Genomic DNA, 17,353 nt, shown 5'->3' with positions numbered 1-17,353 from the left:
AATCAAGAGCTGTTGGGTGTGTTTTGAGGCGTTTAAGGGCGTGAGATCCTAGACCCATCCTGCAACTGAGATTTTTTTTAAAATAAATGCCAGCTCCCCCTGCAATAAAACATCAAATAGCCATATACTCACCTCCCCCTGCTCCTCATTGTATCCCACGCTACCGCTCTGGTCTCCCCCATGACGTCACATTTACTTATGGAATGTCAGCAGCCAATGACAAGACCTCAGTGATCGGTGCGGAGCTTTGTCATTGGCTGCAGCAGCCTGTGATGTCCCGTAAACAAGTGAGACTGCAGCCTGTAGACAACCGGAGCGAGAACGGAGCAGCAGCGCAGAATACAGAAAGGAGAGTATACGCCGAATTGTTGTTTTATGGCAGGGGGAGTTGTGACTTCTAGAAAAAAAAAAAAAAAAAAAGGCGCGATATTTAAACATGTCTGGCAGCTTGAAAACTCAATGCCGCGTTTCAGTAGGGTACTGTCTGACGAATCTTACTGGGTGATGTTTAAGGGGCTCAGCTTACAGTTTGTCATGGTTGTTGGAAAAGACAGCAAGGTAAAATTTTTAGCAGACTTAAGGCCCATTTACACGCAATGATAATCTTTCAAATGATTTTACGTTTTATCAATCTTTTTGCATAAAGAGTTAATGGACATTAATGTCCATTAACACTATCATTTTCATTTGCATGTAAATTAGCCCCCAGGAACTGTTTGGAAGAGCAGAGTGTGTGATTAGTCACACACTGGGCTCTGCAAACAGCTGCATTGTTCTCCTCCCGGGCTGCCAGCAATGATAATGTTATCTGCCGCCTCCCATGGAGAACACAGAATGCGGTCTGTTGAGAGAGACTATCGCACTGTGGCTGAATGATGGATTTTAAGTTCACCTTAAAAATCATCGTTCAGGTGAAAAGTGCACAATGGCAGCGTTTACATGTAACGATTAGCACTCATTTCTGGTCGTTTAACAAATTGAGCAAGAATTGTTGCGTGTAAATGGGCCTTTAGAAGTTAGCCATTTTGGAAATCCCTTTTCAATTAAAAAAGTGGCTCAAAAGTAAATGGGTTATACATTCCCCTACTGCCAAGACCCTCAGCGATCAGCTGAAACCCAGTAGAAAGTTGTTTTCCTACAGCACCTTCGCAGGAGAAATCAGATCTTACACAGTTCTCATTGAAATCAATCAGCTGGCCATGTAACATATGGATATGCTGGGTCTTCCAGAGAGATTGTCTTTGTAGTCACTTTGCCCTTACTAGTTGATGGCATCCACAATGCTATTAAGGCCAGTTTCACACGGGCCACAAAAACACATGTATATGTAGCTCATTGTTTCCAATGGGTTCTTTAAGGCTACAAAACATCTCTCATGTGAAAGAACCCAATGGAAACCATGGGCTTCACCTACATAGCAAGATTCTGTAGCCTGTGTGAAAGAGGCCTTAAAAAGGAGTTTTCTAAAGCAGGCAAGTCTTTAAAAAGGCATAATTCTATATTTTATAGCCATCATATTAGAGAATGAGAAGTAGACATGCACTGACCAGACAGGTGAGGAGGCTGCCTGTACAGTCCACTGCCAATCTGTTCCGCCAGTGTCTTATAATTGCTGTTATCAAATGGCATGCTTCCATAGATCATTGCATACAGCAGCACACCGAGGGCCCAGCAATCAACCTGCGGACGAGAAATGGATGTTATGAATGGCACTAATACGAACAAATGAGATAAAATCAATGACATAACTAAAGAGGCTGCAGTCTGACATTACAAAGAAAACCCTGAACATGGCATTCCTTGTCAAGGCTTTGAGGCTCCTACAAGGTCACCCAACACAGCTGGATTCCTATTAGGATAATTATTTTCTGTGAGTTGCAATATATCACACCCTGTGAAATTCAATGAGACCGTGACGATGCAATGTCGCCGCTCTAACATGTGCCAATACTTCAGATGCCCGTATCCAGCGGGAATTTGAACGATCATTCAGTGTAAATGCCCAACTTAACGACAAACGGGGATTTATTTGTTTCTCATTCGTTGTTCAGTTTTCACTTATGAACGACCACCTGTTTATTGCGAATGAAGTCGGGTGGGCAGCAACGATCGCTGACCCGCTTCCCATGCATTCACTAGCGATGCTCATTCTGGTATAAAAGGACAGGAATGACTCGCTGGGATGACCTGATGGGCATCTGCACCTGACAGGTTGTTCTGTGTAGAAGGATCCTAATCTAATCTCTAGGTAGATTAATAATCAATCAAGGAGGCATAAAAGTTGCTTTGTAACATCTGCCATGCTGCGCAGCAAGCGTTTAATTTCTCTGCTGCGTCACTACAGAGAAAAGAAAGGATTACAGGTTTCTAATTGAATTCAGTGAGCTGTCTGTCTAATGAATGGATATGCTGAGTCTTCCATTCTCTACTCTTCATAATAAGTAAGGGTTCAGAATGGAGGACTTAGAATTTTCTTATAGGGTATTTGACAATCTGTTTGCTAAATTAAACAAGCCTTTTAAAGAGATTCTCCACTTTCGTGCAAAAAAAGTGTTCCTTTGCAATAGGTATCACAAAGTGTCCCGTTAGAACCCCCACTATTCGGCTGAATACTGTGCTGAAACGTGGCAGTTAATTTCCCCTGCAGTGCCCCACAGGAGATATTAGGCATTATACAGTCAATCATGTGCATTCAAATAAATTGATTGGTTGTGCAATACAGGACAGGCAAGTCCTCCAGACCGAGAGAGACTCTTTGGAACCACTGTCTACTTTGGCCAATAGATGATAGGGATCCTCCGCTCAGGATCCTCTAACAACTCTAAATTCTAATGGGGTATATAAAAAATGGTTTCCTAAACCACGCAATACCTTTAAGTGGTAAACTGTATAGTGTTGCATGCCAATGTGAAATAGCTGTACAGCACAGCATTGTACTGTAGGTACATAGCATTTACCTCTGGTCCGTGGTATGGAAGACCCTTGACAATCTCTGGAGATGCATACAGAGGGCTTCCACAGTACGTTTCCAAGACCTGGTTCTTGTGATAGAGATTTGAGAGGCCGAAGTCTGCAAGCTTAAAATGAGATAAAATGGTGTTAATTCATTAATATGGAAACAAACAAACAAAAAAAAAAAATAATATTTCGAAAAAGATCAAATATTGCACCAGTATGGAGTTTACATGTTCCCTTTGCTTGTGTAGGTTAAATGAATTCACCAATTTCATACAAGATTGTACTATTTGAAAGTACTCATCACCAGATCCTGATTGCTTAATCCCCTTAGAACCTGGGGGTATATGCCATATGATAGACAAATCCTTGTTTCTTATATTTAAGGACTCTATGCACCAATCCTGTTGAACAGACCCCGTCACTATAGTCAGCGGGGTGCCGATATTTAAAAAGTGGAGCTGGAAACTACAGCCCAGTAAGTCTAACTTCTATTGTGGGTAAAATGTTTGAAGGGTTTCTAAGAGATGCTGTCCTGGAAGACCTCGAGGAAAATAGCTGTATATCAGCATGGGTTTAGGAGAGGTCGCTCCTGTCAAAAAAACCTGATGAGCTTCTATGAGCAGGCCAGTTCTAGACTGAAGCGGGGACATTCATTGGATTACATATATATTGACTTATCATAAGTGTTTGATGCTGTGCTATATAAAAGGAAAATGTTTGGCCTGAGTGAGAATGTGTGCAAGCAACTGGCTCAGTGATAGAAAGCAGAGGGTGGATATAAATGGTACACTGATTGGGTCACCGTTGTGTGGGGTACCACGGGGGGGGGGGCAGGGGCAGTACTGGAGGGGTTACTACTGGGGTACCATAGGGACAGTACGGTATCCACGTTTAAAAAATATTTATTAACAACCTGGTAAAAACATTAATATTTGCAGAGGATACAAAACTAAGTAAAGTATTTAATACAAGAAGGGACAGAATGAGGTTCTGGATAAGCTGGAGGCTCAGTGAATGGACGCCAGGATCACTCCAGCTGCCCACCTCCATTCACAGTAAGCAGGCCAATTGTCGTTTGATTTTTATGCCTGCAGTAACTGAACGACGAGCAAATTATCATTCGCTGTTCAGTTGCTGCCGGCATTTACACTGAACGATATGTCAGATTTCTGTGTGCCAACGAGAATATGAACAATTATCGTTCAGTGTAAAAGGGCCCTTATACAGCATTAGAAAAACATGGCCGATTTCTTTTAAAAACAGCACCAGACCTCAAAACAGTTTGTGTGTGGTATTACAGTTCAACTCTATTGAAATGAATAGGACTGTGCAGCTGTACTAAGCACAACCTGGGGACACACGTGGCACAGTTTTTGGATGAAAACATCAATGTTTTTGTTTATTCTTGTACACAAACTAGGACCTGCTTCATAGAAGGCCAATTAAAGGCATAGTTGTACAAGATAGGAAGATAGGCAAACACTAGACAGCTCTGGGAATACGTTGATGCTATATAAGTAAGCGGAAACGAATAGTTTATACAACATGGATGCCTATGACAATGCGTAATCACATTCTACCCCCTACATGTCAAAGTGACAACACAAGACTAAGAGCCGGCCCGAGAGAATACACAAAGGATCCGGATTGTTTCCTTGAAAGAGAAATTCCAGGAATGCAAATACATCCTGCGATATGTCGGGAAGAGAATGAATTGCTGAAGACTGATCCAATTAAATGTTTTTTTTTCTCCTGTGCAATACTAAAACACAGACATTCTCATCATTCTTCTGCACCATGTTAAACCCGCCATACCTTCCATAAAAGGCGACTGCACCGGCGGGATGTTAGTCAGTGGCAGAGTCAGGTTATTTTTAGTCAGCCCATGAACCTTTCAGCTATTTCTGCCTGGTTGCACTTGAGCTGTTCGATACGTGGAAAATAGGTTACTTTTTGGCTCCAGAATGGTTCCTTTCGTTCCCACAATTTATCACTGCTAAAGTACACATGGTCATTAAGGAGCTGGCAGGGCGTCCGGCTCAGAGGCCATTAGCATTCCGGCTGCTTGCAAAGCGATAGTCCCGTCTGGAGGATTGTGAAGTTTTTGCAAAAGTACTTTAAGTGGGGAGTTAGTGATTTGGGAGCCTAGATGGTTGCTGCACAGAGGTATTGATCCTTTATGCATTACATCCAGGGAACACCATCAACAGTTGGACATAGGATCGTCCATCCAACAACCGTTTCCCTTGGCTTGGCCGAACGTTCATGTGTTTAGGAGGATCGGGCGTTGAAATTCAACATCCCTAATTGTTCTTTTAGCCAACATCATCTGTAGGGGAAAGTTGAGCAGCCCCATATACGTTCTAGAGCGGTCCAGCTCCGCTGTTATCAGTGGGTTTAGACAACAAATCTTTAGTGTGTATTGGGATGTTGAGATTGGTGGGGGACCCCTACTACATCCCAGACTATACCTAACCACTACAGTACAGCAGTCACATATATAAGAGGTGGACACACATGAATGAGGTCCTCTTTACTGCAGTCTATTGGAGTTACAAGCTGTTTGTGGTCACCCCTCCACTTGGATCACTGACACTCAGTGAGATGGGTGGTGGATGTCCAAAGCCAATATGCCCCATGTGCCCTTCTAGTTATGCCTCAATGGTTTTGCTAGAATCATCTACTATGAAGGCATGCACACCATAGTGGCAGACCATGCAGCGGGTTTTCTGCATTTGAAAAGAGGGAGGGGGGGGGGGGGGTCCAGCCCTGGGATAATATGTGACAAGAATATGTACACAACTCCTGTCTGTTTTTTAAGCAAATAGGTGTGAAAGGTCATGAAAAAAGCATAGCAAAAAAAAAAAAAAAAACAGACTAGCTCCCTTCTGTCCTGGGTGGCAAAACTAGGCAACATAACAGGGGATGGGGGGGGCATTTTAATCTTTGCTACGGGGTCTCATCCCATCTATGCACAACATATAAAGAGCATTTCACCGAAAACTCCAAAAGTCTTCAATTATTGGGTTGTCCTCAAGATGTTAAAGTAACTGCACTATTGAAAAGCTTTTAAGATGTCAGAGTGACCTGTCCAAAGTTTTGATCAGTGGGGGTCTGGGTGCGGAGACCCTTCCTGATCACTGAAGGGGCTGCAATGCTGGTCATCATTGCTTTTCTGCTCTTGTCGGCTGCTGAAGATGAACGCAAAAATGTCTACTAGAAGTCTATGCTTCCTTCTTCAACTGCCAATAGGAGCCAACAGGCAACGATGATAGCTGGGGGGGACAGCACTCAGACACCTACTGATCAAAACTTTTCACGTATTGCTCTAACATGTCAAAAGTATTTAAATTGCAGCTACTCTTTAACAATACTATGCACATGTGCCGAATTGGGGCCTGATGAGTGCCGATCATAGAGAATGGCACTCCTATGCCTAGCCTTTCACACAGGCCGATTCAGACTACTTGGGGAAGAACGATCGTTCATATGATCATTTGTCCCCCACGTCCTCCATTCAGTGTCATCATACTAAGCAGCAAATCCTGTTGCCATTTGCATTACATAGGCAGTCATTTTTAGATGAAAGACTTCCTGTTCACACAGGCTGATCGTCATTTGATTTTTTTTATACCTGCACGAGCCAAACAACAACTAAGCAAACTAATTTGTCTTAGTCGTTCAGATTGTGCAGGCCTTTACACTGAATAATTATGGTTCAGATTCCCGCGATCTGAGCGATAATCGTTCCGTGAAAAAGGGGCCCAAGGTGGGCCATATGCACTTGGATGTCCTGGTCTCAGGGGTTGAGTTTTTCCAAATCCTCCACTCACCTTTGCATTGAGGTTTTCATCTAGAAGGATATTCTCCAGCTTGATGTCTCGGTGCACAATCCCATTCTGCAAATAATGAGAAAAGATAAATAAAGACTCAGTAACGTAATACAGGTCATGTTATTAGTACTGGATTAACAAATATTCTCTGGATCATCAGAGGGTTGCCCTCTTCATAAAATAGCACCACATCTGTCCGTAGATTGTGTCTGGTATTACAACACAGCTTGACTGAAGTGAATGGGGCTGAGCTGTAATATCGGCACAAGCTGTGGACTGGTGTGGTGCTTTTTTTTGGTAGAAAACAGCCATATTTTTCTAATTTTAAAAGCAATATATCATCAAAATATATATTTTTGACTAAATTAAACCCAGATAGTGAAACATTTTCCATATTTCTGTTTTTATTTTCTGGTTGTAGATTTTTTATTCTATTGTTTGCACCTGACTATGGGAGCAGCTATCTCGCCTGAGTTGCAGTTAACAACATTTAGAGATATGCTGCTTCACAGGCCATAGACACAATGGACAGGAAATAATCCACTCACTTCCATGCAAGTGTGTTGTAGGCATGCTCTGTGACCTATGCAGGGAGGGGGTGGGAGGTGTGCTGTGTCCTTTACCTTTTATGAATGGTGGATTCTCTGATATCTATCTATGTGTCACATTTCATTGTAAACCTGCCTGTGATGATGAGACTGCTTAAAAGTTCTCTCTACAGAACAGGAAGTGTCAGACTATTAGTCTTAGTTGTCATTGTGAGAAATGCAGGACTTTAGTCTCTTTTCTTTAAATACACATCTTGACATAGACAAATTCTAAAACAAGAAACCTTGATTCATACAAATAGGTCATTTTCTGATGACACATTCCCTAAAAGTACATAGATATGTAAATAAACTACAACACAAAAGGCAGAGGACAAATCAATTCAAAAGGAAAAGAAAATCACTGCCAGCGGCCATACTGATATAAATACGTATGCGAATATAGAAACATGCCTGAAAATAAAATATAAGAGAAGCCGCTGATTAAGTGTACTTACGTTATTATTAAAGGGATTTTCCATTACTCCAATACTGATTACCTGTCCCAGGATAGGTCATCAATATCTGATAGTTGGCGGTTCGCCACTCGGGACACCTGATCAACTGTTTGAAGAGGCCATGGTGTTTGACTGAGCACCACGGGCTCTTTAATGCATACCAATCACAGCACTGTACATTGCTTAGTGGTGGTGTCTGGTATAGCAGTTCAATCTCATTCACTGGCCTAAAAAGAAGCATTTGGCAGTCACTCCAGCAAGTTGCTCCCTCTGCAAACAGCTGATCGATGGCGGTGCCAAGCAGCAGACCCCCACGGATCAAAAATCTTAATTTCGGAAAACCCAATGTTTTTAGCCACTCTAGGTGATCTAGAGGCAATTTAGTTATATTTAGGTATTTTATAAGTAAAGACAGACCCGGAGTGAAGTGCGCCTAGTTTATTAGCCTCTTAATATACTAGGCACGTCTAGCCAGTCCCATACACTGAAGCTGGTGTAGATTTCAGCTGTCCTTTGCACCAGTTTCTGACCTAAATGATAGTAAATCCGACTGCCCTCTGAGACCACGCCTTTTTGTTAAGCTACACCCAGTTTTAGTAAAGTGGCAAACAGGGCGGTAAGTGGCATAAAGTCCCAAATCTTTGCACAGGTAGGTCTTTTAATGCCAGAAAACTGGTGTAAAAGGGTTTATGATTTTCCTCCAAGTTATCTTCTAACACTGGAAACATGAAGACTTGTTTGCGCCCTTTATTAAGTGCCGCGGTTGCTAAGGTTTTCTATAGTAAGTCATGAACGGAGGGCGATTTATTGTCAGTGTCAGACATTTTATTATCTCCAGTGGTCACTGCCAGCAGTAATAACGTATTGATTGAAAGAAGAGGAAGCGGCGATAAAGCACATCACTCCGGAGATAATACGCACACGCAGGTTACCCCGGGAACCAGAGCAATGTTTCTCTAGACAGCGGCGAGCCAGGGCGGCTGACGGGGGCTGCAAAAAGTCAGCCTCAAGATGAAGAAAACTCTGAATAACTAATAACTGCAAGGATATAAAACACATGCTCTATTAAACTTAGAAGAAGCAGAATCTGGACTACAGATGTAGCAGAGCCGAGTAGGTCATCACTCTTTTCTTTTGTGTATTGGGATAATACACGGAGAATGTTTAACTGCAGTCCTACGTAAAACCACATGAGCTGCAGTCTTGTTTTAGGGTCCCTTTAAATGGACCGAGAATCAATCTGATGTGATGAGCACCGACCGCCAAAGAACGTTGATCACTCTTGTTCACACATGGCAAAGGATTGCCTCTATAGGGATGAATGATCATGTATACTCTTGATTTTTCCAAAGTGTTTGATACTGTGCCGCATAAAAGGTTGGTATATAAAATGAGAATGTGTGTTAGTGGGTAAGTAACTAGTTAGTGATAGAAAGCAGAGGGGGGTTATAGATGGTACATACTATGATTGGGTCACCAGTACTGGTGAAGGACATTTTTTTTATAGTTTTGCAGTGAAATACCAATATTTGCAGATGATAAGAAATTATGTGACGTGATTAACATGAGAGGGAACAGAAGGTGGCCATACAAAGATCTGTACATGGTTGTAAGAGGATCTGGATAATTTGGGGTATCTGGCAGAAAAGAGCCAAATGAGGTTTAACACTGATAAATATAAGGTTCTGCACATGGGCAGAGGAAATCAATGTCACCATTACACACTAAATGGGAAGCCACTGGGGAACACTGACACTGAAGGAGGACTTGCGGGTTTCAGTTAACTGTAAGCTTAACTGGAGCAACCAGTGTCAGGCAGCTGCTGCCAAGGCAAATAGGATTATGGGGTGCAGAAAAAATAAGTCTAGGGGCACACGACAAGCACATTGTTCTTCCTCTTTATAAGTCACTGGTCAGATCACACATGGAATATTGTGTATAGTATTAGGCACTAGTACTCAAAAAGGACATATCAGAGCTTGAGCAGGTACAAAGGCAGGTAACTAAAGTAATAAAACTAAATGGGCGGACTACAATACCCAGAGAGGTCATTAACATTGGGATTATTTAATTTAGAAAAAGACGTCTGAGAGCTGAACTAATGACTATGTATAAATCTATCAAGGGAAAATACAAGAATTTCTCACATCATCTACTTATACCCAGGACTGTGACATGGGGGTGCCCTCTACACCGACAAACGGGGTTCTTTACTGTAAGAGCAGTGAGACTATGGAGCCCTCTTAAGAGGGGCCTGGATGCCTTTCTTGAGCAATGCAATATTATATGTTATAACCATTAGTAAGGTCAGACAGGTCGGTAATCCAGGGATTATTTTGATTGCCAGACTGACGTTGGGACAGACTTTTCCCCCTAAAATGAGCAAGATTGGCTTCTATCTCATTGGATTTTTTGCCTTTCTCTGGATCAACATGGTGGAAGGGGGAGGGTACTAGGCAGACCTGAATCGACAAGTCTTGTCAGCCTTAAAGCTTATACACACAAACGTATATCGGCCATCCGTTTTCACGCCCGGCTGTTATGCGCTACGATCTGATGCATCAGTTCACACAGGTGTATTCCCGCGGCGTAGAAGTGACCAGCTGGCCAATATAGCGCCTGGCAGGAAAGATAGTCCTGGAACTATCTTTGTGCCCAGAATTTGTTGGCCGTTGCATAGACTCCTATGGGAACCAATGACAGCGGCCGAAGATGGGAGGTGGGAGAGCATTTAGCAGCGTGACTGCTAAACTCCCTCCCCTCTGGCTTTTTGCAATGGGAAGAGGTGGGGCTAAGCTCAGCCCCCTCACATTGCTGGCTGTGGACAAGGGGCGGAGCGAGTGCTTAGCTCCACACCCATCCTGCCCAGTCCCATAGCAAACAGCTTGAGGGAAGGAGAAAGAAGGAGAATCAGCGAGGGAAGGGGAGGCAACGGCATTGCTGCCTTGGCGTATATATGTGTCGGGCTCATGCAGTCTGAACAGGCGCAAAAACGCTCGTGGGAAGCAACCCTTATGCACTAGGTTAATAAGATCACTTCTCTCCGTAGAGCTATAATTTTTTGGCCGCACATCCCTCTGTGTACCCCAGGAGATGTTCAGCTGAGTGGTGAGCATTTTTATGTTCACATAAAGGATACGATTAACCAGCGAACAAGCTCGTTGTTAATTAGCTAATAATCTGTACTTTCACATGGCCTGATAATTGGACAAATGAATGTTTAGGTAATAATTGGGCCGTGTAAAAGCTTATGAAGAGCTGCGGAAGTAGTCGTCGTCGCCGCCGTCATTATTATGCAGTGTAAAAGCTTAAGAGCAAGCTTACCATAAAGCCAGATAAAGGGGCCCATGCAGGGGCCAAGACTATTTCCCCCCCATTGTCGTTCTCTTGGTTAGCATGAGCCTGATAAGACTCACTCCCTGCATTAGTAAATAAGGGGAAGCAGTACAACGGCCAATGAGGCGATCTGTGCGATGATTCACGGGTAAGCAACCAACGATTCCGCAGAACTACAAGAATAGTCAAGTAGTAGAAAGACTGAAAATCAGCACTAAGAAAGTTTACACATATCTTTAGAAAGTTATATCTCATTCCGCGGCCATTTATAGAAACGTCCAGAGCTGCAGCATCTTAAGAAAGTGTTATTCACAGAAAAAGCCAAAAATACCTGAAGGTCTGCAAAGCAGACACGGTCGCCATAGGCACGATCGCCATAAGGCAGGCACAATCGGCATCATTGCCGTAGGGCAGGCGCAATGGAGATATGCAGTCAGCCAGACAAAGTGGAGGAGCAGCTTGTTCTTGGCAGGCTAATATGCAGTCACCCACTCAACCCATCCTGTATGGTGGGTCACCATCCATCTATGGCTGGCATCTTTGGTATCGTTCACATGTGCAGGCTATTATATGCAGTCACTCCTCCCCAATCTGGGCTGGGTTGAGTGGGTGACTACATATTAGCCTGCCAAGAACAAGCTGCTCCTCCACTTTATTGTCTGGCTGACTGCATATCTCCAGGGCTCACGGCCATTGCGCCTGCCCTACGGCGATTGTGCCGATGGCGATTGTGCCTGCCTTATGGCGATCATGCCAATGGCGACCGTGTCTGCTTTGCAGACCTTCAGGTATTGTATTTTTGGCTTTTTCTGTGAATGTCTTTGTTTTTTCCCCTCACCTCTGTGATTTTATCTTACGAAAGTGCAATCAGCCTCTTGTATGTTACGAGGAGGCCGCTTACATTTACACATACATAAGGATTTAAAGGGATTTTAGTAGAGATGAGCGAGCATACTCGCTAAGGGCAATTGCTCGATCGAGCATTGCTCTTAGCGAGTACCTGCCGCTCGGGAGCAAAGATTCGGCTGCCGGCAGTGGGCGCGGGAGATCGGGGAGGAACGGAGGGGAGAGATCTCTCTCCCTCTCCCCTCCCCCCGCTCCCTCCTGCAACTTACCTGTCACCCGCGCCGGCACCCGAACCTTCTCTGCTGAGCAGGGAGATACTCGGTAAGGACATTGCTCGATCGAGCAATTGTCCTGAGCGAGTATGCTCGCTCATCTCTAGATTTTAGTTATTGGTGAGGGGAACAGGGCTGTCTTGCTATTTTAATGGGATTTCCATCTTTTTTTTACATGCATTTCAAATATTCCCTCCAGCACTGATTCTATGGTCTTGGGGCTCACTGGCTCTCTAGGCAATTTTCTAGGCAATAGCAATGACACACTGTACTTGTCATGTGACCATGGTAGTCATTCGCTCACTGCAGCAATGACATGCCGAATATATCATCCGTTCTGGAGTCATGTTAGTGGTCACTAATTGGTCACACGTTAACCCCTTAGTGACAGCCAATATGCCTTTTTACTGACCTAAGTAATGGGCTTCAAACCTGCACATACATCCTTTTAAGGCTGTAGTTTAGCAGACTACTGACAGCCAGGCTCCTGCTTTAACTGCTAGGAATGGAGAAACCTCAGATCCTAGCAGTTAAAATACTACTGATGACTTATCTTCAGGATAGCTCATCAATAGTTGAGTGGCTGGGGTCCATTGCTCGGTGCCCGGATCAATCAGCTGAGCAGGCACATACTGTCAGCGCCGCAAATACACAGATCGGAGCGGAAGTCTCTGCGCCGACCTCTATATAGTGTCTGGCGCTTGTAACTTCAGGCACGACTCATTGAAATCAATGCTCTGACCTCTGTGTATTTGTGGAGCTGACAGCATGCGCCCGCTCAGCTGATCGGTCGGGGTCCTGAGCGATGGACCACAGCCGATCAACTATTGATCACCTATCTTAATGATAGGTCATCAATAGTATTTTCCCTGAAAAAACCCTTTAAACCACTTACATACCACAATCAATTGCAACTGCAGCATGCAAGCAGATGATAAGAGACTATCACAAATTAGCATCCCATAGTGCGATCGCAAGCTGTTCGCATTGCAGCCGGAACCCTGACAAAGTCCTTCATGTCTGCCATGCAACTCCCATAGTGTCTAATAGGCTGATGTCACAGGTTTAGTAGAATACAATACATAAGTAATGCAGTGTACTATCCTAGTGATTGAAAAATCACATCTTCAAGTCCAAAAAAAAAAAAAAAGAAGTTTGGATGTCACTGTATGACATCATTTGGCACTTTATGGTGCGGTTATGCACCGGCCGTATGGTATTACATGCTCACTATAGTGTTGTTATTTGCACAGTAACTATTATCGGTACTATTAGTGCACCGTTCAGCATTATGCATTTACTGTATTGCGTTCTGTTCATTGTATGACACGGTTATGTATTCGGAGTTTACCTTGTGGCAATAGTGAACAGCAGAGACAATATGTCTGAAGAACCTGCGTGCTTCGCTCTCCGGGAGCTGGTGCTTGTTATTTATGAAGTCGTACAGCTCTCCATTACTGGCATACTCCATGACAATGATGATCTTCTCTGTGCTCTCAAACACTACAGGAGAAGTGGGAAAGGTGGTATATTCAGAATGAAAAATTTTAAAGCATGCCTAACATCATTTTTATTTTTTTTTGGGGGGGGGGGGGGGGGGGGGGGTCCCATCCCATGACAGTACTTGTCAGAGTTCTGTTTGGTTCTCTCTGATCTCTCCCACCTGCTGCTCCCTCTCCCCTCTCACTGCATACACAGAGAAACTGCATCACCCTCATCTCCCCTCCTGTAATTCCCAGTAATCCTGTTAATTTAAAAAGTATCAAAAAAGTTCCTTTTTTTGAACACCGTGTCCGTAACAACCCAAGCAATGAAAATAGTGTTATTTATCGCGTTTGCTGGACACCATAAAAATACATTTTAAAAAGAAATGCCAGAGGTGCCATTTTCTTTGCCTTCCACAAAAAAAAACAAAAAAACAAGCAAATTTAAAAAAAAGTCACATGTACCTCAGGATGGTACCAATAAAACAAGCTCTTGCCAGAGAGAAATAAAAAGTTTATGTTCTTGTAATGCATCAATACGGATTTAATTGCTTTTCTTTAGCACAAACCACTCACATTTTTCTAAAATAGTAAAAAAAAAAAAAAAAAAATTGTATAAACTTGGTATTTTAGTAATCATGCCGGTCCAGATGAGAAAGATGGTGCTATTTTTACTGAATGCGTAACATCATGAAAACAAAACCCAACAACAATAGCAGAGTTTTGGGAAGGAAGAAGGGGGGCGTTTCCATCTCCCCCTCCCCAAAAATTTTGTAAAAGTTCTACAAATACATTATATGTACCCTAGAGGGCTGCCATTAAGGACCCCGGTTCCGCTGCGGGGGAGCCACTGTCCATTCTCTGTGGTGAGCCTATCTGACAGACAGGCTCACCAGGGAGAATTGCTATGATTCTCTGCTCGTAGACGCCGCGGCTGCGCTTTCCATAGCAACGCTATAGTAAGCATTCATTGCGTTACCTGCGGCTAGATTATCACTGCAGGTAATGCAATGAACCATCGCCTGTGGACAGGCAGCCTAAAATATACAACTCATCCCAACAAAAAACAAGCCCTCATACAGTTATGTCAGCAAGTTGTTATGGTTCTTGCAATGAAACTAAATGTCGCTTGGTCCTTAAGGCATAGACAGGCAGGTCACCAAGGGGTTAAACATGCTGGCCACATGATGAGTGCTGGCTAGTCAGAGCAGCATGTAGTGCCTTAAGACTACATGGGAATGCTAATACACAGTGTACATCAGGTAGTCAGAGAAGCGGTGTGGCCATCTTTGTTTCTCCAGTCTCGAAGGGTCACTTTAATAAGAGTATATTAGGGAATTACTATTTCTACACTTGTCTAATACAAGGACGTGGCCTCCCCGTGGGGGAATCCGTGTTAAATAAGATGCATAGATCTTTAGTTTTACGGAGAAGCAGTCAGAGTTTAGTACTTCGTGAGATGAATATATCATACATGACACTCAATACTTTAATAGCCAGGTATTGTACATCCACCCTACCCCACATACCGGTTTGTCCATGATGGACTGTGAAATGAAATTTTACGCATCCTTCCTCTTATAATCTGTCTCTGCTGTTACAATTGGTCACGGTCTGGGACGAGAGCACATTGACAGTCGCACTGCTACATTAGTAACTGTCAGTGTTGGCAGCCTTGTCAGACATGTACAAGGCACAGTTTTTAAAAAGGGACAAATTGTAGGATTATACTATAAAAAAAAAAAAAAGGGGTTGTGCCACGTTATAAAGTTAACCCCCCATCTACACGATCACTCGGACCTCCACCAATCCTGAAAATAGGGGTCCTGAAGATCTCCGCATAATCAGAGTGGAAGTAGTGCTTGTGCCACCATTCCATTCATTTCAATGGGAAGGTCAGAAATTGCCAAGTACAAGTGGTTGACAATATCTGGCACTCATTGAAATGAATGCAGCAGCAGCACGCATGTGTGACCTCCGCTCCATGCATGCAGTGACCTTCAAGACACCCATTCTGGGGATTGGTGAAGGTCCAAGTAGTCATACCACTACAAATAAAAGTTAAAGTTATAACCCCTATCCCTATGGATAGAGGATGACGTGGTACAACCAACCCCTTTAACGGATAATAAAGGATAGAAATCATGCACAAAGTCATAAGATTGCTTATTATTGAAGGGGCAGCTTTATAGTATCTATATTCTTGTACATAGAGGCAGTATTCTTGTAGTTCTATTCTTGTACATAGGGGGCAGTATTATAGTAGTTCTATTCTTGTACATAGGGGGCAGTATTATAGTAGTTCTATTCTTGTACATAGGGGCAGTATTATAGTAGTTATATTCTTGTACATAGGGTGCAGTATTATAGTACTTATATTCTTGTACAAAGGGTGCAGTATTATAGTACTTATATTCTTGTACAAAGGGTGCAGTATTATAGTACTTATATTCTTGTACAAAGGGAGCAGTATTATAGTACTTATATTCTTGTACAAAGGGAGCAGTATTATAGTACTTATATTCTTGTACAAAGGGAGCAGTATTATAGTACTTATATTCTTGTACAAAGGGAGCAGTATTATAGTACTTATATTCTTGTACAAAGGGAGCAGTATTATAGTACTTATATTCTTGTACAAAGGGAGCAGTATTATAGTACTTATATTCTTGTACAAAGGGAGCAGTATTATAGTACTTATATTCTTGTACAAAGGGAGCAGTATTATAGTACTTATATTCTTGTACAAAGGGAGCAGTATTATAGTAGTTATATTCCTGTACAAAGGGAGCAGTATTATAGTACTTATATTCTTGTACAAAGGGAGCAGTATTATAGTAGTTATATTCCTATACATAGAGGGTAGTATTATAGTAGTTATATTCCTACACATAGGGGGCAGTATTAGAGTAGTTCTACTCTTCTACATAGGGGGCAGTATTATAGTAGTTCTATTCTTGTACATAGAGGGTAGTATTATAGTAGTTATATTCCTACACATAGGGGGCAGTATTAGAGTAGTTCTACTCTTCTACATAGGGGGCAGTATTATAGTACTTATATTCTTGTACATAGGGGCAGTATTATAGTAGTTATATTCTTGTACAAAGGGAGCAGTATTATAGTAGTTATATTCCTGTACATAGAGGGTAGTATTATAGTAGTTATATTCCTACACATAGGGGGCAGTATTAGAGTAGTTCTACTCTTCTACATAGGGGGCAGTATTATAGTAGTTCTATTCTTGTACATAGGGGGCAGTATTATAGTAGTTCTATTCTTGTACATAGGGGGCAGTATTATAGTAGTTATATTCTTGTACATAGGGGGCAGTATTATAGTAGTTATATTCTTGTACATAGGGGGCAGTATTATAGTAGTTATATTCTTGTACATAGGGGGCAGTATTATAGTAGTTATATTCTTGTACATAGGGGCAGTATTATAGTAGTTATATTCTTGTACATAGGGGCAGTATTATAGTAGTTATATTCTTGTACATAGGGGCAGTATTATAGTAGTTATATTCTTGTACATAGGGGGCAGTATTATAGTACTTATATTCTTGTACAAAGGGTG

At 42.5% G+C, this 17,353-nt stretch overlaps 1 protein-coding gene across 1 annotated transcript in view; it reads right to left on the bottom strand.

The window, feature by feature from the left end:
* Positions 1-17,353, bottom strand: part of LOC136621326 (NUAK family SNF1-like kinase 1) — a 37,226-nt gene that overhangs the window by 6,447 nt on the left and 13,426 nt on the right. Inside the window, exons 3-6 of the mRNA XM_066596760.1 lie at positions 13,642-13,793; positions 6,792-6,857; positions 2,958-3,077; positions 1,548-1,680 (exon numbers count right to left, since the gene is read on the bottom strand). Coding sequence (XP_066452857.1) covers positions 1,548-1,680; positions 2,958-3,077; positions 6,792-6,857; positions 13,642-13,793 — 471 coding nt within the window. The remainder of the gene's footprint in view (positions 1-1,547; positions 1,681-2,957; positions 3,078-6,791; positions 6,858-13,641; positions 13,794-17,353) is intronic.

The sequence above is a fragment of the Eleutherodactylus coqui genome, chromosome 3 (assembly GCF_035609145.1).
Source record: "Eleutherodactylus coqui strain aEleCoq1 chromosome 3, aEleCoq1.hap1, whole genome shotgun sequence".
Classification (NCBI taxonomy): Eukaryota; Metazoa; Chordata; class Amphibia; order Anura; family Eleutherodactylidae; genus Eleutherodactylus; species Eleutherodactylus coqui.
Note: the sequence above shows the minus strand (reverse complement) of the source record. Positions and strands in the feature narration are given on the sequence as shown.